Source organism: Carcharodon carcharias, chromosome 4, assembly GCF_017639515.1.
Source record: "Carcharodon carcharias isolate sCarCar2 chromosome 4, sCarCar2.pri, whole genome shotgun sequence".
NCBI classification, from domain to species: Eukaryota; Metazoa; Chordata; class Chondrichthyes; order Lamniformes; family Lamnidae; genus Carcharodon; species Carcharodon carcharias.
In genome coordinates, this window is record NC_054470.1 from 140,432,743 (window position 1) to 140,457,266 (window position 24,524).

The 24,524-nt window shown below is 40.5% G+C and overlaps 1 protein-coding gene across 4 annotated transcripts; it reads left to right on the top strand.

Moving 5' to 3' along the window:
• Positions 1-454: 454 nt before the first annotated feature.
• LOC121277433 (arrestin domain-containing protein 3) lies at positions 455-24,164 on the top strand. Of its 4 annotated transcripts, XR_005942876.1 has the most exons (10): positions 455-998; positions 4,809-4,890; positions 6,723-6,870; positions 8,245-8,347; positions 9,168-9,424; positions 9,782-9,827; positions 9,945-10,029; positions 11,873-12,035; positions 18,294-18,448; positions 22,018-24,164. XR_005942876.1 is itself a non-coding variant. In XM_041186896.1 (8 exons), exons 1-8 carry the CDS (start codon positions 719-721, stop codon positions 22,081-22,083), a joined length of 1,200 nt encoding a protein of 399 aa, XP_041042830.1. In that variant the 5' UTR covers positions 462-718; the 3' UTR covers positions 22,084-24,164. The 4 variants fall into 4 exon arrangements, 3 of the variants coding, with proteins under 3 accessions (XP_041042830.1, XP_041042829.1, XP_041042831.1); XM_041186896.1 differs by lacking the exons at positions 9,782-9,827; positions 9,945-10,029 and having other exon boundaries at positions 462-998; positions 9,222-9,424; XM_041186895.1 differs by lacking the exons at positions 9,782-9,827; positions 9,945-10,029 and having other exon boundaries at positions 464-998.
• The last annotated feature ends 360 nt before the right edge of the window (positions 24,165-24,524 follow it).

The following is a 24,524-nucleotide window of genomic DNA, read 5'->3' on the forward strand; positions in this document are numbered from 1 at the left end:
TTCGTGTTGTCTACTATTTTGCATTATCCTTCAACAATGATTGTGTCTATTTTAACGTGTAGAATAAAGCCTCCGAATTTCATTTACATAACATAGACGAATAATGCAACACTGGAGTGCTGCGGATATATGCTACGTGATCCATGTGCTACTGTAACAAGCCTGGGAGTGGCGCTAATCCGCCTTGAGCATAGAATTGACTGAATTAATTGCATTTTGCAACCGTATTAATGCAAAAATTGCCTTGGAGAAATACATTATGAAGGTTGATATAATAACATTTTTAAAAGTGCGTGCAGAAAAAAGAAAAGTGGGTGTTATATACGTTGCCAAGTGCTGCTGGTTTGCTCTGATGAAGGCAAAAAGCGAACCTAGAGGGAATGACCTCAATCAGCTGTTGATCAGCTGGCACCAGCTTCAGACTCACAAGGCGGAAGCAGAGTGAATCATGCACAGGCGCACTGGGGTTGTTTTTCACAAAAACCGTTTTAAGTGAGGTGGTAGGTATGATATCCCCGTCTTTTGTACAGACCAAAAGCTGGGCAACAGCATCTCTGACTGTCCAAATCCAGATGCTCCTTTTTAATATTGCAGTGGTCGCGCCTGCAGCTTTTGCAGCCGAAGGCATTGATCAGTGGTGAAGATCCCACTTTTCAGATCTTCATTTTTTTTGTACATTTTTTTATAGTCACACACATATCTATATAGATATATAACTATGGTGCTGGGAAAGGTGAAGAGTTTTACAATAAGCTATGACTGTCCTAATGATAATAATATCCCCGTCTATGCCAGCGGAGATTCAGTCTCTGGACGGGTGATTATAGAAGTTACTGGTGAAATCCGGGCGAGATCTCTAACAATCCATGCGAGAGGACAGGCGAAAGTGCGCTGGACGGAATCGAGAAACGCTGGTTCTAATACTGCTTACACTCAAAACTACACTGAAGAAGTAGAGTATTTCAACCACAAAGACCTATTAATCGGACATGAGAGAGGTAAGCTTGGAATTGTAATAAATAAAATATGATCTGGAAGTTTGCATTGTTTAAAGTCTTTGTGCAGCTTACTGTAACCCTACTGTAAAATGTGAGCAATGCAGGGCAGATCATTGGATATTCGGAATAGTGCGTTTTTAATAAGTTATAAAATGCTCAGTATTAAGATATGCGGTAAACAAAAAAAATCCATCCGACATTACTTCACAGATGTAAAAGTTCGGTATCCTGTGGCTCACCTTTCATTGCCAATTTGTTTGCCAATGAGTAGTGAGATGTTGCACAGGGTGGATAACAAATGCCCTAAAACAAATATTCGTGTCAATATCTCGCTGGTTTTGTTGCAATTCTCCTGCATCGATTCATGGGGGTTTAACCCCCTTTTGTCTCTATGATTATGCTCGTCATTGTGTAATATGTGATACAAACGCAAAAATCACTAGCTATTGAATAATGTCGACATAAACTTCACCCACTTAAGCTTTTCTTGTTTTTTAAATTGCAGCTTAGATTTAGAAACCTAGAGTTGTGTATATTACAATAGAAATTAAATGCCTGAATGTCTTTTTCAGAATTGCAGTAATTTATATAATGCCCTGTGTGCGTGCAATGGCTTCCAGACTAAGTCCTTGAATTTTACAGTCCGAAGATGTTTTCGAAAATGTGCCTTTTTAAAAAAAAATAATTTGATGCAACGGTTGTATTTTATTTAAATGTGTTATGTAGGAGAGGTTACAGTAACATGTTACTATCATTCGACACGTACTATCACTTAGATGAGCTGCTATGACATCAAAATGGATTTTATATTGTGGATTTCTACAATGACATCTCTTGACCCAATACTATTGTAATTATAAATCATGTATTAAATAATTACAAATCTATTGTACATTCGGTAACATTTTTTTAAAAAAAAGGTTAGTTGTTTTCCTAAGTTTCCACCCTTTGTTCAAAGCGGTTCAATCCTGTTTGGGACAAGCATTGGGGGAAGAAGGGGGGCTGTGAGTCTTCTCTTCGCTCATTGGTTTACACCGTCAGATGGTGAGGATGACTTAATGCTATTTTGCAGAAAAACAATTTGCAACAGCTGCTTTGCACCTTTGTTTTTTACGTATATTATCAAATGAAAATCCATATTTTCCTTGAAATGACCCTTTTTAATACACGTATGGGTATAGTTCTGATATCGTACCACCATATTCAATTTGCAAAGCTTCCACTATGAAATTGCGTTAATTGAATCTAAATTCGTGGATATTTTAGGAATATGTTAAAATGTTGCCTGTATATTTTTTCCTATACATTTATGCATCCAATTTGAAGTCCCTCTGGGGTTCAATTAATGGGTTAAGAGCACAAATAACGATTATTTGCTCAAACCCTGCTGAGTGAAAAGGCACATTAATTTTATTTCCTCTTAAAACAAATATTGATCACTTGTGTAATTCCTCAAGCTGTAGCGCACACCGTCGAATGATCACAATGGGTATTTTACACTGTAGTACATTTTCAACCTTTTTTGCAATTAAGTTTCGTGTTCTGTATCTTGCCCAAGTTTCTGTCGTTCAGCTTAGCTTTGTTGCAGTTGCCCCTCCCCGCTCTGCCGATTGGTGCTGCTGTTTGTTAGACTGTTGCTAAGGCGCTTGTTAACTTTCCATTGGTCAGTGGAGCTGTCTATCATCTCGTTTGCTCTGCTCCAGTCATCAGCTTTTGCAAAAAAATCTTAAGAGTTCAAGGTTTTTTTTAAAAAAAAAGTACAGCAGTGAAGTATGGATTTAGTATCAGGGACGTGGCAGAAATACAACATTGATTAGAATGTATTGTATAATTACTGCCATTTCATTCCTGAGAGTTACAACGCCAGAATCATATCTTCAGTTAAATACACTGAATAATCAATGTCATTTGGATCCTGTAATGCTGGAATCACGGGTCCAAAACATTTTTTGGCGTTTAAAAACAAAAAAAACAATCAAAATCCCATGACAAAACGTCTTTTTAAAAAAGAGAATAATAATCATCTGCGATTATGCATTCAGGAGCAATTGCAGTTTGTACAGCTGTCTGCTCAATGTGCTGTGACTCTAGCCCCTCCCTCCCATTGCTCTTGTTTCAGCCTCTCCCTCAGCAGGTTAGGCTGTACTCTGTGCTGATGAATACCATGTGGTTGCGGCTGCGCTGGGCTGTTCGCTCCGGTTCAGGCCGGCTCTCTCCGCTGCCTGCCTGCTGCTGCTGATTGACAGCTCGCTACTTGTTTACCGCTTCACTGCAAAGCCTAGCGTGCTGAGCTGGCAGAAAAGGGGAGAGGAAGAAAGGCATTGAATCCCGAGCAGAATCTTACAGGAAAACAAAGTTATACACACACAAAAAAAAGGCTTAATTAATACAGCATTTTATTTTAAAAATGTAACATTGCTCTGAAACATTTTTTTAAAACCATGAATTAATAAATAGAAATTGCCCTTATATTGCAGCATGATGTTGGGATTGCACGATTCTAGTCACGATTTGACAGCTTTTGTAAAAATAAAATTCATAATCTCTATTAAAACACGGATTTTAATCTCCAGTGTAATGTTCTGGGGAAGATTGAGGGAATCTCAATTCCAATAGACAGGTGCAGTGTTGGAAATGGGGTGTCAGTAAATAGAAACCAGCATCAGGTTGTTGCAGAATTTGCTGTGTTTTTTAATCCTGGTGCTTGTCAGGAAACGTATAACTTAATATGGAAAGGACTCGAGGTAGTTTAAACAGTTACGTCATTGCGGAGAATAAGGAAGGTCAAATTATTTATCATTTAAAATTAAAATCCCAAAGGCTCAACCGTGGCTGTGCAAGGGTGGAGCTGCTCCGACCTTGTGGCTCCTGATAGGACTACTTCAAACAACGCTAGAGATCGCCTAGTAACTCTTAAAACAATCAGCCTTACTGTACCTTGGACATTTCCTGGAGGGGTAACAGGTCCATTGCTGTCATTTGCTGGGAGGGGGGAGGGTTTGTTAATTGCACTATTGCAACCTATTTATAGACCGCAAGAGCATCACTAGTTTTTGTTCTGTTTCCTGCTTGAATATCAACTACTCTAGAGTTAGATTTTTAGAATTCTGGTCTACATTCACTGCCTTTCTACTAACAAAAGGTTAGTGATATAATATAGTTATAATTGGCACTTGAACAATGCAGCCTATCTGTATTGTTTCAGCACTTCCATGAAAAAAAATCACAATGTCTTCTTTGGGAAGGAAGCCCACATTACTTTGGCTAGCCTATATGTGTCTCCTGCACCACATACCATTATGGTTGACTCTTAACTGCCCCCTGAAGTCCTGTAGCATGCCACTCAGTTATATTAAACTGCTACCAACAATTCAGAAAGAAGGCCCTCTCAGGGCAACTAGGGTTGGGTATTAAATGGCAGATTTGCTAGCAACATCCACATTCTAAGAATTTTAAAAATTGGAGGATACAGCTATTTGTAAAATTTATTAAAATATTGCTAATGTAAACTAAATTGGAGCAGGACTTGTTCATGTTTGCATCACATTTTCCTAAACTGTGCCAGGTACATTTATTGCATACCCTTGAGTTTTAAAGTTGTCTAGAAGTTACTTTTCCAATACAAATGTCATATTTCTCTAAGTTGGACCTGTTTAAAAATACTGAGGGATGTTGATGTGTTACAAAGTAGATCACTTTTCTTTGGATACTAATTCATCTTATCAATTGGAAAGTATTGTCTGTAGACATTTACGTAATCTGTAAAATAATTGGTTTGCTGCTTCTAATTATTTCATCCTTTTTTTTCAGATGATGATGATTCTGAAGAAGACCTCACCACTATACCTTCAGGCAGACATGAATACCCATTCAGCTTTGAGCTTCCACAGATGTAAGATTTGCACCTTTACTGTTTCTATATGATTTATTCCTTGGAGTAAATTCCAAATAAAAAACATGAATATGTATATAATTGTAGATTTGTATCACAAATCTGCTTATCTGAGGTTTCCCTCATTCCTTGTACAAAACCTTTTTAATCTTACCTTTCACGATAACAACCCTAAGGTCTTCCCATCACTGAGTCTTTTTTAACGTGTCCCATGTTCTGGCCTCCCCTTATTTTTCTATTTTATTTGCAATTCAAATAATCACCTCAGTGTAGAAATACATGTAATATACAGCATGGAAACAGGCAATTTGGTCCATGCTGGTGTTTACACTGCTCATGGACCCCCTTTCAGCCCACTTCATTTAACCCTACTAACGTAATCTTCTGCTCCTCTCTCCCTTGCGTTGATGTAGCTTCCCTTTAAATGCATCTATGCTGCTTGTCGTACTACACCCTGTGGTAGCGAGTTCCACATTGTAACCACTCTACAGATAAATACGTTTCTTCTGAATTCTCCTATTGGATTTATTAGTGGCATATGTATATGTGGGTATATATATGTGTGTTTATGTATGCCTGTACTTTTATTTACATGGAAACATTCTCTCTGCATCTGTCCTATCAATATCTTTCATAATCTTAATGATCTTTCCTGTATACCCTCAGACATCTCTCTTCTAACTTAAGATAAAAGCAAAAAACTGCAGATGCTGGAAATCAAAAATAAAAATACCTGGAAAAACTCAGCAGGTCTGACAGCATCTGTGGAGAGGAACACAGTTAACGTTTCGAGTCTGTATGACTCTTCAACAGAACTAAGGAAAAATAGAAAAGAGGTGAAATATAAGCTGGTTTAATGGGGAGGGGGGGAGGATGGAACAAGTAGAGCCAGATAGAGGGCCATTAATAGGTGGAAATAGCCAAAATGACAAAAAGGTGTTGAAGGTGGCGATATTATCTAAGGAATGTGCTAATTAAGGGTAGAAAGCAGGACAAGCAAGGTACAGATTGCCCTAGTGGGGGTGGGGTGGGGTGAAGGGAAGGGATCGAAATAGGCTAAAAGGTAGAGATAAAACAATGGATGGAAATACATTTAAAAATAATGGAAATATGTGGGAAAAGAAAAATCTATATAAATTATTGGAAAAAAGGGGGATCAGAAAGTGGGTGGGGATGGAGGAGAGAGTTCATGATCTAAAGTTGTTGAACTCAATATTCAGTTCAGAAGGCTGTAAAGTGCCTAATCGGAAGATGAGGTGCTGTTCCTCCAGTTTGCATTGAGCTTCACTGGAATATTGCAACAGGCCAACGACGGACATGTGGGCATGAGAACAGAGTGGAGTGTTGAAATAGCAAGCAACAGGGAGGTCTGGGTCATGCTTGTGGACAGACCGCAGGTGTTCCACAAAGCGGTCACCCAGTCTGCGTTTGGTCTCTCCAATGTAGAGGAAACCGCATTGGGAACAGCGAATGCAGTAGACTAAATTGAGGGAAGTGCAAGTGAAATGATGCTTCACTTGAAAGGATGTTTGGGCCCTTGGACGATGAGGAGAGGGGAAGTAAAGGGGCAGGTGTTGCACTCTTCTTTTCTAACTTATGCCCTCTTCTCTTGCTACAGTTACATACCTGAAAATATTCATAAGGGATTTACAGTATGACAAAAGAAGGGACCTGAGATATTGTACTTGTAATCAAAATTATTTCAACCAACTAAGCTGTCTATAAGTATCTCTTGACTGATGCACTATCCCAATTGGAAGATGATTTTGTTGTTGCAAATTAGTACCATACTATTTGTGGCCATTGCCTTTTGATCTGTTTTTTCTTGACAGACCATTAGCTACCTCCTTTGAAGGCAAATATGGCAGTGTGCGCTATTGGGTGAAAGCTGAACTGCACAGGCCATGGATGCTGGTAATGAAAGTGAAGAAGGAATTTACAGTCTTTGAACACATTGACATTAACACTCCATTGTTGCTGGTAAGCACTAGAAACCTTTGCAAGCTCACCAATATAAAATTCAATAGATTTATTTGGACATGGACATATGTAATTCAATTTAAAAGATGCAAGACATTAATATAGTGTTCCCAATAATTGAAACCAACTGGTTACAATAAAACAAAATGATTATTCTCTACTGGTTGAAACAGCTAAGCTACAATTATTAGAAAGCTTTAAAGAGAAAATATTGTCATTGAACTTCTATGAAACAATTGCTATTTTAGTTAAGCTTAGATGATTATTTTAAAGACTTGCATTTCAATTTAAGCAGAACAATGAAGCTAGCAACTATTTATCAGTCATTTCCCATCAAAGATTGTGAACCTTTTTAACTACAATAGTGCTACAAATTCTTCCAAAAGATTAAATTGTTTCTCCAGACAAGAACACTTATGAAACAGACACATTCATCATGTTTTAAAAAGAAAATGCTGCTTATTCACTAGAATTTGTAAACCCTATCTACACCATGCTATGCAGATTTTATTTTAACTCCAATCCTGATTAATCCAAAGTGAAGTAATGTCAGCAATTAAACTTTTCACATTGAGCTTGGCTCATTTTTTAAAATAAATTTGATTTTACATGCCATTTTTTCACTTGTTTACGTAACAGTTTTAGTGAAAACAGGTAGACTATAAAAGAGCAACAAGCTGCACAAGTGAAAAATTGTAATATTTTGGTTCCCCCCGTAGTTGTTCTAGCAGAGTGCATTTCCACAGTTCAGACTATAAATGTCTCAGAACAAGCAGTTAAAGAGTATAACCATATAAAAGTAAGACTATTCCAGCCTGGAGGTCATCATAACTATGCTCTATCCAGCCATTAACTGATAGGTACTTGCATTTCTAGCAGTACATCACTGGGTAATGATTGGGAGCAGATTTTTTTTCCCTAAACCAATGAATATACTTAATTTGATTTTAATGAAAGTTCATAATTGTCTCACATTCTTCTAAACCCTAGCGCTGATTACCCTTTCTCTAAATATTCATGGCAGTCGAGGCTATTTTGAGAACAGTACTTAAAATTTGAACTTTAAACAGTTCAGAACAAACTAAAACATTTCTGATCAGTTGTGTTTCAGTGATACTAATTTTAACTTGTCCATTAAGGGTGGTGGGATACTGTGCACTAGCTAGGAGACTGACATTAAGCACTTTTGTGCAACGTGCAAATTGATAAAATGCCTGTAGTAAAATTCTCTGTACAATCATTAATACTTTGCACTTAAAAAGTGTATAGCAGAGATTTTCAGGTATTTTGCTGTAGCTCCATATATCATCCTGAGAGACTGTCTGTTCTGAAGGGGAGCAGGGGTATTTACTGTGCTTTCTGTTCTTTTTGCAGTCACCACAGGCAGGCACAAAAGAGAAAACTCTTTGTTGCTGGTTCTGTTCCTCAGGCCCAATATCCCTAAGTGCCAAAATCGAACGGAAGGGCTACACACCAGGTAAAAATCTGGAGCACCGAAAATGAAATAAATCCTTGGTCTATGCTAAATTAACTGATTTCAGCCAGGCGGCAGTATTGGTGCTACAACTGATTTCAGTGTGTATGGACTAAGACAGAAAAATTTAGCCAAGCTTCACATTCCAAAATTGCTATCCAATTACCCCTACTTCCAACCACCCTTACTGGAAAGTGCACATGTACATTCTTCTGTTTAGGAGAGGATTAGGCTTGGCTGTCATCGAATAGCCTTTCTCAAATTTATCAAATTGCCTGCCACAATATATCATCCTTTGCCAGCACCAGACTGACCAGTCTGCATGTCCAGATCACTACCAGAGGGTTGCTGGTGGTAATGGGACCATATCTTGGCATGAGTTGCCATTTCAGGAAAGGATCAGAGAGATTTGTGCAGGGAAGATTCTTTACATCAATAATAATCAAATTTAGTTAATTAGTTTTCCAAATTCTACAAGTGCCTCTTTTCAAATCTTGGCTTTTAATTACAATAAATTAATTAAAATGTGTCCCTTTTATCACTCCCCCTAGTAATGTTTTAACTGAAAAGGACAAAATGGCTCCTGATTTCCATTGTTAATGCTGAGACCAGTGTTACTCATTGTAATTTTAATAGATGTGACTTTGCTTGTTAAAGCCAAATATTATTAATACAGAATACTATAGATCAATGGGTTGATGCATTAGATGTTAATTGAAACAGAACTCTAAACTGTTATGTTAAATGAGACAATGCATATTCCAGAAACAGTGCATAATATGATTTACATTTGTGTGTGTATGGGTGTGCTCTTCTTGCACAGGTGAATCAATTCACATATTTGCTGAAATTGAGAATTGTTCTTCCCGTATGGTAGTGCCAAAGGCAGCCATTTACCAAACACAGACTTTCTATGCCAAAGGGAAAATGAAGGAAGTTAAGCACCTTGTAGCCAACTTGCGAGGTGAATCACTGTCATCTGGAAAAACAGAAAGTTGGAATGGAAAACTACTGAAAATTCCGCCAGTGTCACCCTCGATTGTAGACTGCAGTATAATTCGTGTGGAATACTCACTGACGGTAGGTGGTTTCTTGATTACAGTTTTGTGTGCTGACATTGCAAAATCAGGACATTGAAAAGCATTTCATTGGTAACACCAGTCCTTCAGAGAAGGAGGTTTACTGTGCTATCATTTTTCTCTTGCTTTAGTTTTTCCTCCCCTTTATTTTTCTTCTCTTTGCCCATCCCCAAGTCCAGCTCAATATTTGGATAGGATGTTTAGTTTTTTAGAAACATCTGAGATAGGTGGGGATCCTTTCCCAGCCAGTTTCCTCCTTATATCTTGACCAAGGCTGAGAAACTGGCTGTCAAGGAAAGCCCAAGTAACTGAATGGGAAATTTTCATGGTCTTGATATTTTTCCTAACCCTTTTTTAGGTTTCCTGCTGTAAGTTTGAAGAGCGCAAAATTCCCTTTTCTGCAGGTAACGTTTGTGAATGCAGGTGTTTATAAGATGAAGAAAAAAAATTGAATAAAATGTCTTTTCAATGTTTGTATGTATTTCTTTCCCATTTAAAAAATTATTTTCTCCCTTCTCTAGATCACCACGCACTACATCCCGGCCAAGAGGGCGTGAAGGTGACCTGCTCCCAGGCCAATGCCGCTCTGTAACCGGCTGCCAGGAGGTGCGCGGGGTGACTTGCCCTGTTTTTAAAACTGTTAAAACATTTTTTTTTTATTATTCTTATGGGGAGACAGTTAGCTTCCACTTATCCCTCCTCCACTGGCCCGGTTGAGATTGGTAATACACTGTCTTGGGAATAGTGTCATTTTATATTTTAGAAGAATTGTCCTTTCTCTATAGGAGCCTGCTAGTTTAAAGTTCTGCTGCATATTTTTTTTTTCTTGGTGGGTTAGTTTAACTGTGACCATTCTAGGGTACATTACTGTGATGTGTAACAAGTTTAAGAAACTAACATTTATTCATGTCCTTTTGCAAAAATGTGTGAGCTTGAGGTTAACTGTGGTTTCCTGAGGGGAATTTAGTAGTGACTGCGTCATTAAAAACCACATCACCTGTTGCTGTGTAGTCAAATCAAAATTTCCTTTCTGTAAAACACTGGAGTAGTTCAGTGACGAATGTAATGTACTGAATTTGAAAACAGCCCTGTAGTAAAACTTGGCAAATTGTGTATCAATTTATTTTCCCTTTTACTTGCTGATCTTCAGCTCATGCAAGATTTTTCAGCTCCGATGGCTGAAACATTTATGTAAAGGGATACTTTCACTTTTTAAAAATTTTGTTTCATTTTTGCATTTGCATTTCAAAGAGATCACACAGGTGCCTAAAGGGTAAAAGCATTACCAACTAAACCAGGACACATCAAAGTTACCAATTTGATTATTTAGCCTGTGCTGAGTTAAGCTGATCTCAACCAACAAGGAACATAATCATTTGGGTGTCTAGTGCACCTGGGCTGAGGGAATTGAGTGGGGGGAGGGGAGGTATTGTGGAAATCAATCAGGGTTGTTTCCTGATCACTGTTCAGTACCTCTACTGTTGTCTTAAACATGTGACCATCAGTTGAGAACAGGACCAGGTTTGGTTTTGATGCTCTGTGTTGTTAAATAGCCTACAACTGATTTCTATCTAGGATCCTAAATGAAGAATGATTACTTGGGCAAAATGTTGAAGGGCACCAGTAGACTATTAGACAACAAGAGCCACTGCCTTCGATGGAAGGAGGGGAAGAAATTTGAGGGGAAATCTTTATTTGAAACTTGCATGCCATTAAGGAATGGTTCAAAAATGCAATGTATATAGCACAATCCTTCAGAAACCATGCAAGATGCATGAGTTTCAGTCGACAAAGACTTTTACGAGGGATGAGGCCTATATATTTTTACAAATAATTTACTAATATATACATCTGAATTACCTGTATATTTCTGATCACAAGTTTTGTAGTTTAACTTTGTCTTTTCAGTAACACAGCGTTCAGAGGTAAATTGCAGTGCCTTCTCCCAAAGCTCAATGGGTTAATGCACGCGATGGTATGTTATTGAGTTGTGCAAACCATGAAGCTCACATGTTTTGATTCCAGCTCTGTCGAGTTAGGTGATATCTGCCAGACATTGGTGAAGGCACTACCTTTGGCCTCGATGGTTCCAGGAACTGGGGAATGGTAGTTTTCTTTTAATATGAAAAGAAAACAAAACTGATCAAGTTTCCCACTCCAGATTGCTATCCAAGAACCATGCTGGAGGTGCATGTGGATGGATATATATTGGAAACTGGATTAGTTGGACCCCAAAAATGGAATAGCTCACTGATCTTCATTATCCAGGTGTTCATGTGAAAAATAGTCACTTGGGTGAGGTACCAGAGGGCTGTACTGCTACCATTGGAACCTTGCTCCAGCATAAGTTACCACCCTCTGAAAAGGAGGGGTAAGGGGAGAAAATTTGGGAGGGGTGGAAAAAAACAAGTGTCAGTGATTAAAACTTTCAACTCTTTTTTTCCCTTAGGTCTATGTGGATATCCCTGGAGCAATGAATTTAACCCTGAATTTACCATTAGTTATTGGTACAATTCCCTTGCATCCCTTCGGCAGCCGAACATCCAGCGTTAGCAGCCAGTGTAGCGTGAATTTGAACTGGTTAAGCCTCGCACTGCCTGAAAGACCTGAAGGTAAGAACAAGTTCTGGCAAAAATGTAATCCATTATAGGGCAGTTTCCCTTTAGCCAACTGGATAGAATGATCACCCAATGTAACATTTTAGTTGGATAAACTAGTAGGCTGGATTACTGGCCTGTGCAGAGTTAGCTAACCTCAACTGTGCTACAATTTATTGCACTGCAATTGGCTAAAGGGGCATATTTAAAAAGAAATCAGCAGGGCTTACTGCTTGTGTGTGCTGAGCAGTTGCATCTGTTGGAAAACATAAACATGTGAATGTTTGGATTGGATGCAACAGGGATGCATTTTATTCATAGAAATTTACAGGACAGTAGGTGAACATTTGGCCCATCATGTCTGTGCCAGCTCACAGCAAGTCGTCCAGCTTAAACCCACTTTCCAGCTCTTGGTCCATGGCCTTGCAGGTTACGGCATTTGAAGTGCATATCCAAGTACTTCTACATATTATGAGCCTTTCTGCCTCTACCTTTCAGGCAGTGATCTCCCTCTGTGTGAAAACAAATTCCCCTTCAGTGCCCTGTAAGCCCCCTACCTCTAACCCTAAATCTATGCCACCTAATGATGGACCCCCCAACCAAGGAAAATAGAACCTTCCTATCCACTCTTGTCTAGGCCCCTCATAACTTTTTACACTTAAATTACATTTCTCCTCCACCATCTCTGCTCCAAATAAAACAACTCAGCCTCTCTAAATTTCCTCATAATTAAAATTCTCCAGTCCTGAAAACATCTGCATAAATCTCCTCTGTGCCGTCTCTAATGCAATCACATCTTTCCTATAGTGCGGTGACCAGAACTGCATGCATTACTCCAGCTGTGGCCTAATGAGTGTTTTATACAGTTATACAGTATAACCTCCCACCTCTTATTTTCTATGTCTCAGCCAATAATGGCATCCCGTATGCTTTCTTGTCCACCTTATCTACCTGTCCAGCCCCTTCAGGAATCTTTGGATATGTAGTCCCAAGGTCCCACTGTTCCTCAACACTTCTCAGTAACCTACCATTTATTATGAATTCCCGTGTCTTGCCTGTCCTTCCCAAATACGTTACCTCGTACTTTTCAGGATTTACCACTGTTCTGGCCACCTAATTAATCCATTAACATATTCCTGCAGTTTACAGCTTTCTTCTTCATTATCAACCATATGGCCAATACTTGTATCATCTGCAGACTTCGCAATCGTAGACTTAGCACAAAAGGAGGCCATTCATGTCCGCGCCAGTCAACAAAGACCTGACTACACTAATCCCATTTTCCAGCGCTTGGCCCAAAGCCCTGAAGGCTATGGCAACGCAAGTGAATATCTAAATACTTCTTAAATGTTACGAGAGTTTCTGACTCAACCACCCTTTCAGGCAATGAGTTCCAGACTCCCACCACCCTCTGGATGAAAAATTTTCTCCACAACTCCTCTCTTTGCCTTCTACCTCTTAGCTTAAATCTATGCCCCCTGACTATTGATCCCTCTACTAATGAAAAAAGTGCCTTCCTATCCATCCTATCTATGCCCCTCATAATCTTTATGCACTTCTATCAGATCCCCCCTCAACCTTCGCTGGTCCAAGGAAAACAACCCTGGCCTATCCAATCTTTCCTCATAGCTCAGACCCTCCAGCCCATGCAGTATTCTGGTACATCTCTTCTGCGCCCTGTCCAGTGCAGTCATATCCTTCCAAGAATGTGGTGACCAGAACCCCACGCAGTACTCCAGTTGTGGCCTAACTAGCGTTTTATACAGTTCCAGCATGGCCTCCCTGCTCTTGTATTCTATGCCTTGGCTAATAAAGACAAGTATCCCAGATGCCTTCTTAACCACCTTATCTACCTGTGCTGCTACCTTCAAGGATCTGTAGATAGCCACACGAGGTCCCTCTGATCTTCAATACTCCCTAGGGTGCTACCATTCATAGTGTAATCCCTTGCCTTGTTAGCCCTTCCCAAGTGCAGTACCTTACACTTTTTGGGTTGAATTCTATTTGCCACTGCTCTGCCCACCTGACCAGTCCATTGATATCCTCCTGCAGTTTATACCTATCCTCACTATTTACCATCCTACCAATTTTTTGTCATCTGTGAACTTCTTGATCATACACCCTACATTTAAGTCCAAATCATTTATGCACACAAACAGCAAGGGCCCCAGCACCGAGTCCTGTGGAATCTCATTGGAAATGGACTTCCAGTCACACAAATATCCCTGTACCATCACCCTCTGCTTCCTGGCAATTTTGGATCCAATGTGCCACTTTGCCTTGGATGCTATGGGCTTTTACTTTCTTGACAAGACTGCCATGAGGGATCTTATAAAAAGCTTTGCTAAAGTCCATTTATACCACATCAAATGCATTACACTCATCAACACTCTTGGTTACCTGGCTATACCTAATTAATCTTTGTCTCTCCAAGTGCAGATATATTCTGTCCCTCAGAATCCTTTCTAGTAACTTCCCCACCACCAAGGTTAGACTGGCCTGTAATTTCTAAGTCTATTCTTTCCTCCCTTTTTAAATTATGGGACAACGTTAGCAGCCCTCTGGCACCTCACCTGCGGCTAGAGAGGGTTTGAAAATTACTGGCAGGGCCCCTGATATCTGTTCCCTTGCCTCCGTCAACAGACTGGGATACATCTTATCTGGCCTGCAGATGTATCCACTTGTAAGGCCACTAAACCTGCTAGTTCTCTCTTGCGCACTCTCTCTCCCTCTCACGCACTCTCCCCCCCTTGCGCGCGTGCTCTCGCCCTCCTCCCCCTCCTCGCGCGCGTGTGCCCTCGCCCTCCTCCCCCCTCACGCGCGCGCTCTCGCCCTCGCCCTCCTCCCCCCCGTGCACGCGCGCTCTCGCCCTCCTCCCCCCTCCCCCCTCGTGCTCTCTCGCCCTCCTCCCCCCTCCTCCCCGCGCACGCTCTCACCCTCCTCCCCCCCCACTCCCCCTCACGCGCACTCTCTCCAGAACTGCCTCCTTCCTTGTTGGGCTTTTTACGTACTGGCTCAAGTAGAATTTTGCTCCTTCCTATCCTTGATAATATTTGGGTATTTAAAATCCCCTACTATTACTACTAATCATGCCCTCCTTTATTCAACTCCAAATCACTGATATAGTTTGGGGCCTAGTCGTGAGCCCTACAAAAACTCAATGGAGACAGCCTTCCAGTCACAAAAACGCCCATTGAACATTACCCTTTGCATACTGCCTCTGAGCCAATTTTGGATCCAACTTGCCACTTTGCCAAGGATCCCATAACTTTTACTTTGGTGAGCAATCTGCCTTGTGGGACTTTATCAAAAACTTTACTAAAATCCCTGATTGCCAACATCATATGCACTGCCCTCATTGGCGCTCCTTGTTATTACCTCAGAAAATTCAGTCACATTAGTCCGACATGACCTTCCCCTAACTAATCCGTGTTTTTCTAAATGAAGATTTTATTCTGTTCCTCAGAATTTTTTCAATAATTTTTCTACCACTGAGGTTAGGCTGACTGATTTTTAATTTGTCAGTCGCTCCCTTTTTAAACAGTTATTCAATGTAAGCTGTCCTCTGGACCTCGGCACCACACTGGTAGCCAGGGAGGATTGGGAAACAATGGGCGGAGACTCTGCTATATCTTCTGTTGCTTCCCTTACCAGCCTAGGATACATTTTGTCCAGACCTAGGCATTTATCCACTTCCAAAGATGTTAAGTCCCTTAATACTTCCTCTTTCACTATTAATTTTATCTAATATTTTGCACTCCTCCTCCCTGATTGCAATGCTGTAATATCCCTTTTTTTGTGAAAACAGATTCATTAATTAAGAACTATACCAAGACCTACACACACACAGGTTACCCTTATGGTCCATAATCTTTATTTAGTTTTCCACTTGCTCTTTATGTATTTATAAAAAAATCTTTGAGTTTTCCTTGAATTTACCTGCTAATATTTTTAATGTCCTCTTTTGCCTTCCAAATTTTCTTTTCAATTTCCCCCCTACACTATATATATTCCTCTAGGTTTTCTGCGGTATTGAGACCTGAATATCTATCATGTTTCCCTTCTTCTTTATTCTCTTCCAGCCTTTGTCATCCAGAGGGCTCTGGATTTGTTAGTCCACCCTGTACTTTAAGGATACAGACTTACCCTGAACCCTCATTATCTCTTCCTTGAATTCCTCCCATTGATGTGGCACTGATTTACATTCAAGTAACTGTTTCCAGTCCACTTTAGCTAAATCACATCTCAGCTTAGTAAATTAAGAACTTTTAAATCTAACTAACTGAACTATGACCACTTCCGCTAAACTGATACCCCTTCCATCTACCAATTTTCTTTACAGAGTCAAAATAATTCCATACTATATTTGTGCAAAGGGTTAGGGTTAGGGGTTCCATCTTGTTGGGCTTGCTACATACTGGCTAAAGTTCTCCTGCATTCGTTTTAAGAATTCTGCTCTCACTGTGTCTTTCACACTAATTCTATCCCAGTTAAGATTAGGCTAGTTGAAATCCCCTTGCTATTACTGCCCTATTATTTTTGCACTTCTCGGAGATTTGCCTACACTTCTGCTTTCCTTTTTTCCTTCTGACTGTTCAGTGGGGTGCGGTGCATAGTGCATTCCCAGTGGTGTGATTGCCCCATTTTATTATTCCTCAGTTCAACCCATATGGACTCATTTGATGACCCTTCTAGCGTATCATCCCTCCTCACAGCTATAATTGTTTCTGTAATCAAAATTACAACTCCCCTACTTTTTTTAATCCCCCTTGCTATCTTGTCTGAAAACCCTGTAAGCAAAATATTGAGCTGTCATTCCTGCCCTTTCAGCCATGTCTCAGTAATAGCTATGTCATCATACTCAAAGGTGTCGATCTGTGCTCTCAGCTCACCTGCTTGCTCCCTAGACTTCTTGCATCGAACCATTTAACACTGCTAAATTCCTATGTTTATTTTCTGCCCTTTGTTTCCTCTGCATTACAAGCACACTTATATTAATTTTCTGCAACTTCCATTTCCAACTTTACTCCTCTCCTTTCTGACTCTACTCCTCTGGTTCCCATTCCCCTGCCAAGCTAGTTAAAACCCCTACCAGCAGCACTAGCAAAACCACTTGTAAGGATAATGGTCCCAGCCCTTTTTGAGGTGCAACCCATTAGCCTGCACAGGTCCTACCTTCCCAGAAATGGTCTCAATGCCTCAGAAATCTAAAGCCCTCCCCCCTGCACCATCTCTGTAGTCATATATTCATCAGCTCTATCTTCCTATTTCTAGCACACTCAAGCATGTTGCACAGGGAGTAATCCAGAGATTAATATGTTTTTTGAAGCCCTGCTTTTCAGTCTCTCTCCCAGCTCCCTAAACTCTGCATTCAAGACCTCCCCCCGTCTTTCTGCCCATCTCGATGCCGATTATGAACTATGTCCTTTGGTTGCTCACTCTCTCCCTTCAGAATGTTCTGTCGTCACTCAATGACATCCATGACCCTGGCACCAGGGAGGCAACTGACAACTCTGGAGTCACGGCTACAGCCACAGAAGAACCTGGCTGTTTTCTTCATTACCAAGTCCCGTACCACTATTGGTCTTCCACTCTTCTTTCTCACCTGCTCCCTGTACACCTGAGCCACGATGTCGTGGACTTGGGTCTGGCTGCACTCTCCAGAGGAACTGTCAATCTCACCAGTATTCAGAACTAAACACTGGCTGGACAGTGAGATGCACTCATGGGGTCCCTGCCTGGTCTTCCTTGACCTTCTGGCTGTCACTCATTCCCTCTCTGTTTGCACATTTTAAGCTCTGAGGTGACCACCTCAGGAAATATGCAATCCATGAAGCTCTTGAGTCTCACGGATGCCCTGTAGTGATTCCAGCCGCCAAGCACTCTCCAAATCTTGGAGCTTGGGCTGGCACCGCTCCCTATATATGTGACCGTCCAAACCACAAGGAGAAACTAGAAATTCTTGCATGGCACAAGATGGGTGATCAGCCTCCTGACGTCTACTGTCTGTGTTGTCAAGTGAAGAGTCGCTACTTGGGCAATGAATAACCAATGGCTTTGGAACTGTACACCACAAGAGTCCATGCCTGAAGAGGAGGAGAAGCAAAAAAGCAGAACAAAAATCATAAATAAACCCAGCAGTGAAGTACTGTATGTTTTACTAAGTTCTCATAAAAGTCGAACTGTAGAATTGTGTGTTATGTTGCCATTGCAGTTGATTGAACCAGTGCAATTCCTGTTCGATAATGACACATGGCTGTGTTTTCTATTTAGCTCCACCCAGCTATGCAGAAATTGTTTCCGAGCAGCAGCGACGAAATAACCTGGCTACCGCGGCAGTACGGGATGAATTAGAAAGAGTGTTTGAGGGACCATTGTTTGCCTATATCCAAGAATTTAGGTACCAGCCTCCACCTGTATATTCGGAGGTAAGAGTCTTTTAGGTTATTTGGAAGAATCGGAATGTGGAGACCTTATTAATTGGAATTTAAGTACACAGAATCAATATTATTGAAGATCTTGTGTAAAACAAAGAATTAGGATAGATGTTGCTCAGTTCTGAACCTACCCACAAAACCAGACCTGATGTATTAGAAACACCAAAGGCATCCCCTGCCCAAACCTGTCCCTGGCTGGTGCCTGGGGCCTGAGTTTCATGTGAAGATGCTCAACTAACCATTTGAAAAATGCCTCATTGTTACACTGGTGGGTAACAGCTCCCCGAATGCACCAGTGTCGGCATGTACCTCAGTCTATCGACAGCACGTCCTAGATTGCAGCTGGTTGTATTATCCCTTCTATGTACTACATTACTAGAGAGATGAGATAATGCCTCCTAAAAGCAAGTCACAGGAGCAATCAACTAGTAATTACTCGCTTCTTCTTCTCAATGGATTTATTTGATCAATAATATCCTGTGTTGGGCAACTTTGTAAATAGACTTTTAGATGTGGGCAGCTATCCCTTCAAAATCCAGAACATCAGGACACATGACTTCTTAAATTCATGCCATATCTTGCACCCACAGAATCACAGAATTGTTACGGTGTCGAAGGAGGCCATTTGGCCCATTGTGTCTGCACCAGTTCTCTGAGCATTTTAACTTCGTGCCAATCTCCTGCCTTTTCCCTGTAACCCTGCAGATTGTTTTTATTTAAATAATCATCCAGTGCCCTCTTGAATGCCTCAGTTGAACCTGCCCCCACTACACCTCCAGGCAGTGCATTCCATGCCCTAACTACTTGCTGTGCGAAACAGTTTTTTCTCACCTCACATTTGCTTCTTTTGCAAAACACTTTAAAACTGTGCCCTCTGGTTCTCGATCCGTTTACAAGTGGGAATAGTTTCTCCCTATCTACTCTGTCCAGGCCCCTCATGATTTTGAAAACTTCTATCAAGTTTAAATTTGTGTCCTCTAATTGCTAGCTCTTCTACCAGGGGAAACAATTTCTCTCTATATTTACTCAACAATAAACATCCTAATTCCAAATACCTCCATTAAATCTCTCCTTAATACTCTCTGCTCTCGGGAGAGCAGCCCCAGCCCAATCTCAACAGGTAAATAAAACCCCTCATTCCTGGTACCATTTCACTGAACGCTCTCCATGTTATCTTCAAGGCCCTGACATCCTTTCTTAAATTTGGTGCCCAGAATTAGACACAGTGCTTTATGAAGAATTGGCATAACTTCCTTTTTTTGTGTATTTGTGGGAAGGGTGCAGATAACAGAATCACACAGGGCAGAAGAGGCCCTTCGGCCCATCGAGTCTGCACCGACACGTGAGAAACACCTGACTTACCTACCTAATCCCATTTGCCAGCAATTGGCCCATAGCCTTGAATGTTATGATGTGCCAAGTGCTCATCCAGGTACTTTTTTAAAGGATGTGAAGCAACCCGCCTCCATCACCGTCCCAGGCAGCGCATTCCAGACTGTCACCACTCTCTGGGTAAATAAGTTTTTCCTGACATCCCCTCTAAAGCTCCTGCCCCTCACCTTGAACTTATGGCTGCTCGTGACTGACCCTTCAACTAAGGGGAACAGCTGCTCCCTATCCACCCAGTCCATGCCTCTCATAATCTTGTACACCTCGATCAGGTCGCCCCTCAGGCTTCTCTGCTCCAACAAAAACAACCTAAGTCTATCCAACCTCTCTTCATAACTTAAATGTTTCATCCCAGGCAACATCCTGGTGAATCTCCTCTGCACCCCCTCCAGTGCAATCACATCCTTCCTATAATGTGGCGACCAGAACTGCACACAGTACTCCAGCTGTGGCCTCACCAAGATGAGGCCGAAACAGCCAAAGAACCTGGCAAGGCTAAGGACAAAGACCTCCTGAATGCTTTATCACTCCCATTTCCTGATGGAGTCCAGCCAAACTGGCAGCAGAAGATGGCGCTTCTGTCTGAGATGCCTGCAATTGCAAGACCTGGGGAGAGACCAGGGACTTCCGTGTGAAGCCTGGGCAGCACATTCATGCCCCTCCTTGCCCACACAGTGCTGAAAGAAACACTAATTTTGGGGAGGGGTAGCTCCTGTCTGCCTTTCTCTGAGTTTCCCAACCCTGAGTAGCCCATTCAACAGCTGTTAATTTTAAATTGAACATCTAACTACGCTGTGGGAGCCCGATTTTTAAAATGTAAATTGTGTCCCATCACTTTACAATGGACCATTCGGCTGCACTGATATCCACTGGCAGAGAGAAGGAAACACGTGTGTTGTATTGGTGTCATTTTGCACATTTTTCATTTTTTAAATGGCGTGTTACTAATATCAAAGCCTCTGCCTCTATTTATAAAGCCAAGATCCTATATGCTTTTTTAACAGCCTTATAAACTTTTGTCCTGCCACCTTTCATAGGTTTGTATAATCACCTAGGTTCCTGCACCCCTTTTAAGACTGTGCTATTTTAGCTTGTATTGCTTCTCATTGTTTTTCCTTCCAAAATGCATCACTTCACACTTTTTCTGCATTCAGTTTCATGTGCCATGTGTTGACCCATTTCACCAGTCTGTTTCCATTTTCCTGAATCCTGCTTCTATCCTCATTTACTACATTGCCAAGCTTTGTGTCATCTGCAGACTTGTGAAATTATGCCTTTGGTACCAAAGTCCTGGTTATTAATTTCCTGAATCTTTTGCATCAATTCATTGAAACTTCTCCAGAAACTATTTGCTGCTCACTAGCAAAACTCTGTCCTCTCTTCTAAATGCTGGTACAGCAATCACTTAACCAAAACCAAAAAGCAAAAAAATATTTAGGCTCTTTTACTTTCCTTTTTGCTCACTGAGACCTACACTGGATCTTTGAATGCATTTGTAACTGCATCAGCATGAGTTGCATTAAAAACATCTGCAATTGCATGTTCTTAAAGATTTGTGCCTTACGTGTATAAAGTATGGTTTGATGGCCTCAAACATTTAATTTTCATGTGTTCAAAGAATATGGAATACATCTCTTGCTTTCTTCAGATTCTTTTTACTGATGTGTACTTGTTTTATGGTGGTTTTAAATTTCTGGTATATGCTAATGACATTTGCAAATTTTGGCAATGGCAAATTTTGATATAAACCATCAGTTATATTTTTGAGGAAATTCCTGGCCTGGAATTTTTAGGAACAGGGAAACAGCCGTTAGTGTCAAACATTAGACTATCCTTTTATAATGAACCAATCCCACCCATCTATCTTTTACACCAAAACATTTTTTTTTGTTGTGTTGCATTGTCAATCCTGGTTTTCTCCATCCTCTCCTGACACATTGACTGGCTGGCAGGATCTGGTTAAGACATGGACCAGAGGTCAAACTTGGTCTGAGTGGCTCAATATCACGCTATAGCAAACACCAAAAAAGGTCACCAAGTAATTCCCAGCATATGTTTCCAGGGCCCTTTGCTGCATGTTAGCTAAGTATTGTTATTCTCATTCAGACTGTGTGCTGGGAATCTGTCTGTATATTTATTTGTTTATAATTTTAATTATTTTTATTTCACAGATTGACCCTAATCCAGATCAGGCAAATCAGAACCGAGAGATAAACCCATGCTGTTCCTCCCGCTGATGGGTTTTGTGTGGCTATCGAGCCTATTCTTTCACGATGGTTTAAAATGCATCGCTGCACTGTTGAGGACGGAAGACTCGACGCAAAGAAAAAAAACGGTGATGTTTTATAACAGTGGATAGACAGAGACAACTTGTGCTAATGAAACCGAAAATCTGTGGCCCAGACAGGAAGCTGCTGAAGATGCTGGAGGAAATGCTAATGTTTTCATGTGGCACATCCAAGAAGCAGCTGAAGTGGACAGTGGCCACAGTCTCATGACATTCACACCATTCTACTGGGGTTCTCAACCTTAATGGAAATTTGCACATATTATTCAGTGCTTGTGTTGCGCTTCATATTCCATTCAGTCTTGAAGATGGCTGTTTATTTTTACTTTTGGTTGTGGTGAATTGCAGGCTGCAGACTTCAAGTTATTGATTTTCTTTTTCTTCTGGGGTCTGCACAGTTCAAAGATCAAGTCAGCAGTGTACAAAACTGACAATGCACTGATGTTATGTAGCCTGGACTGTACCTGCTTTGCACGTGCTCAGTATTGTCGCCTCAGACAGGCCTTGCAACACCAACCTACTTGTGGCTTCTTTTAAAACATCAAATGCCTTCAAGCCAATATTTGTTCTTTTGCAGCCTATTGTAGTAGAATAGCAACTGATCAAAAACCTGGAATAAGGCTACAGAGAAGATTCTAGGTACATTTTCTATTGTTGGGAGCTATGTATTTTGTCGTTACTCCTATTTGTTGCATTTCTACAATATACAGAGTAGTTTTGTGTTTCAGACTGCCTAAAACACTCAAATCTCAGGTGAATTTGTCACTTGCCAAATTGTTGGTATTCTTTTTTTTTTAATGTGTATTGATTAAATTGCACTGTTTTAAAGCAAGGGACACTTGCAAAATATGGATGGATTTTGAATTCCTTTTTCTCTCCCCATGACCAACACCTCATTTGACCATAATATTTGCTCTCGCAATGAAGCATTACTTTCTCCCCTTCCATATTTTGTTACCCTGTTCCCAGTGAAGTGGGTCAAGATTTGGTCAACCTATTTCCAGAAAAGAAATTCAAGCAGTTCTAGATAATCTAAAAGTCTGAAGAACCTAAACACTTTGTTTAGTATTGGATGTCGCAAGTTTCACCACGGCTGAAACTTTTAGAACCAGTAATGGGCATTTCTGTTGCAAAAGAAAGTCAAGCTCTTCCAGTTCGATCAGTCGTAGGATTGAGTACAAGTGGTCTTATTCCACGAGTGGCCTTTTTGTGAAGAATACAAATTCAACTGAAGTATGCTATTCTGTATTGACACAAGTGCAGCACAAACATGGAATAGATATGTAGAAGGGTTTGACTGTGGTTATTCTGCTGTGTATTGTTCTGTTGCGTTGTGGATGGAGGGCATTGAGGTTCACAACATTTTGCGAGTGCCCCAATTTACAAATTGTTTTGTGGGGTAGTTGGCATTATAGGGCATTTGATGTTTCCATTTGGGCAATCCTCATTTCTTTTTATTTTCAAAATTAGGGATCAACAATTGCTAATGTCTACAGCAGGTATGAAACCTGATTCCATATAAGAAAAATTACAAAATTAAAAAGGGATTGATCAATATTATTCTGCACCCTTCATTGGCCAAAGAGGGCTGGTCATTACTCATAATGCTCAGTTTTTCTTTGCTTTTCAGATCTTGAGTGCAGTTATTTGAATGGAGTTCTCAATACTTCAGGTATAGATGTATTTGCTGAAACTGAATTGGTGTAAGAATGTTTTTTTTAAATATATATTTGTTAAATATTGATCGATCCCTAATGTAAGAAAAAAAGGACTTTGTAGTCCAGTATTCAATTTGTTTCCTAATTTAAAAATTAGGAATAAATATTTTAAAAATCCAAAATGTTCTAGAAACCAAGTGCAATATTTAATGTTTTTTGTAAGGTTTATTCCTTGACCTTGTACAGACTTTTTTTTAAGTTTTGTGCTGTAATTATCTTTGTAGATTTTGTTAAGGAGACAAAAAGTTCCATGTCCTGTATGGTTTAATTTTTGTTTAGCTGTTCGTGTAAAATAAAAATGTTTTGCTATTGAGTTTTTGCCCCGAGTATTTCACCTTATTTCCTGCCTCTCAGAAGCACACACAATAATGTAAAGCTGTCCAAATAGCTCAATTGCTTAAATCTCAGCCCAGGAGATTGCAGGTTTAATTCCTGCCAGGCCATTACAAGGGGCTCCATCATCGGTCCCAGAGCCGCTCGGGAGTGAAAGGAAAGAAATGAATCAGGGCTATTGCTATCTGGCACCCCCTGCTGGAAGCTGGATATATGTGAATGTCTAACTGCAGGATGGAACTCAGTTGTGTGATGCCCCTGGGCACATCACCTCCCAAAACTCACTATCAAAGTTTACCATGAAAAAAGGCTATAAGGCAGAGGAACCACAAGGCTATCA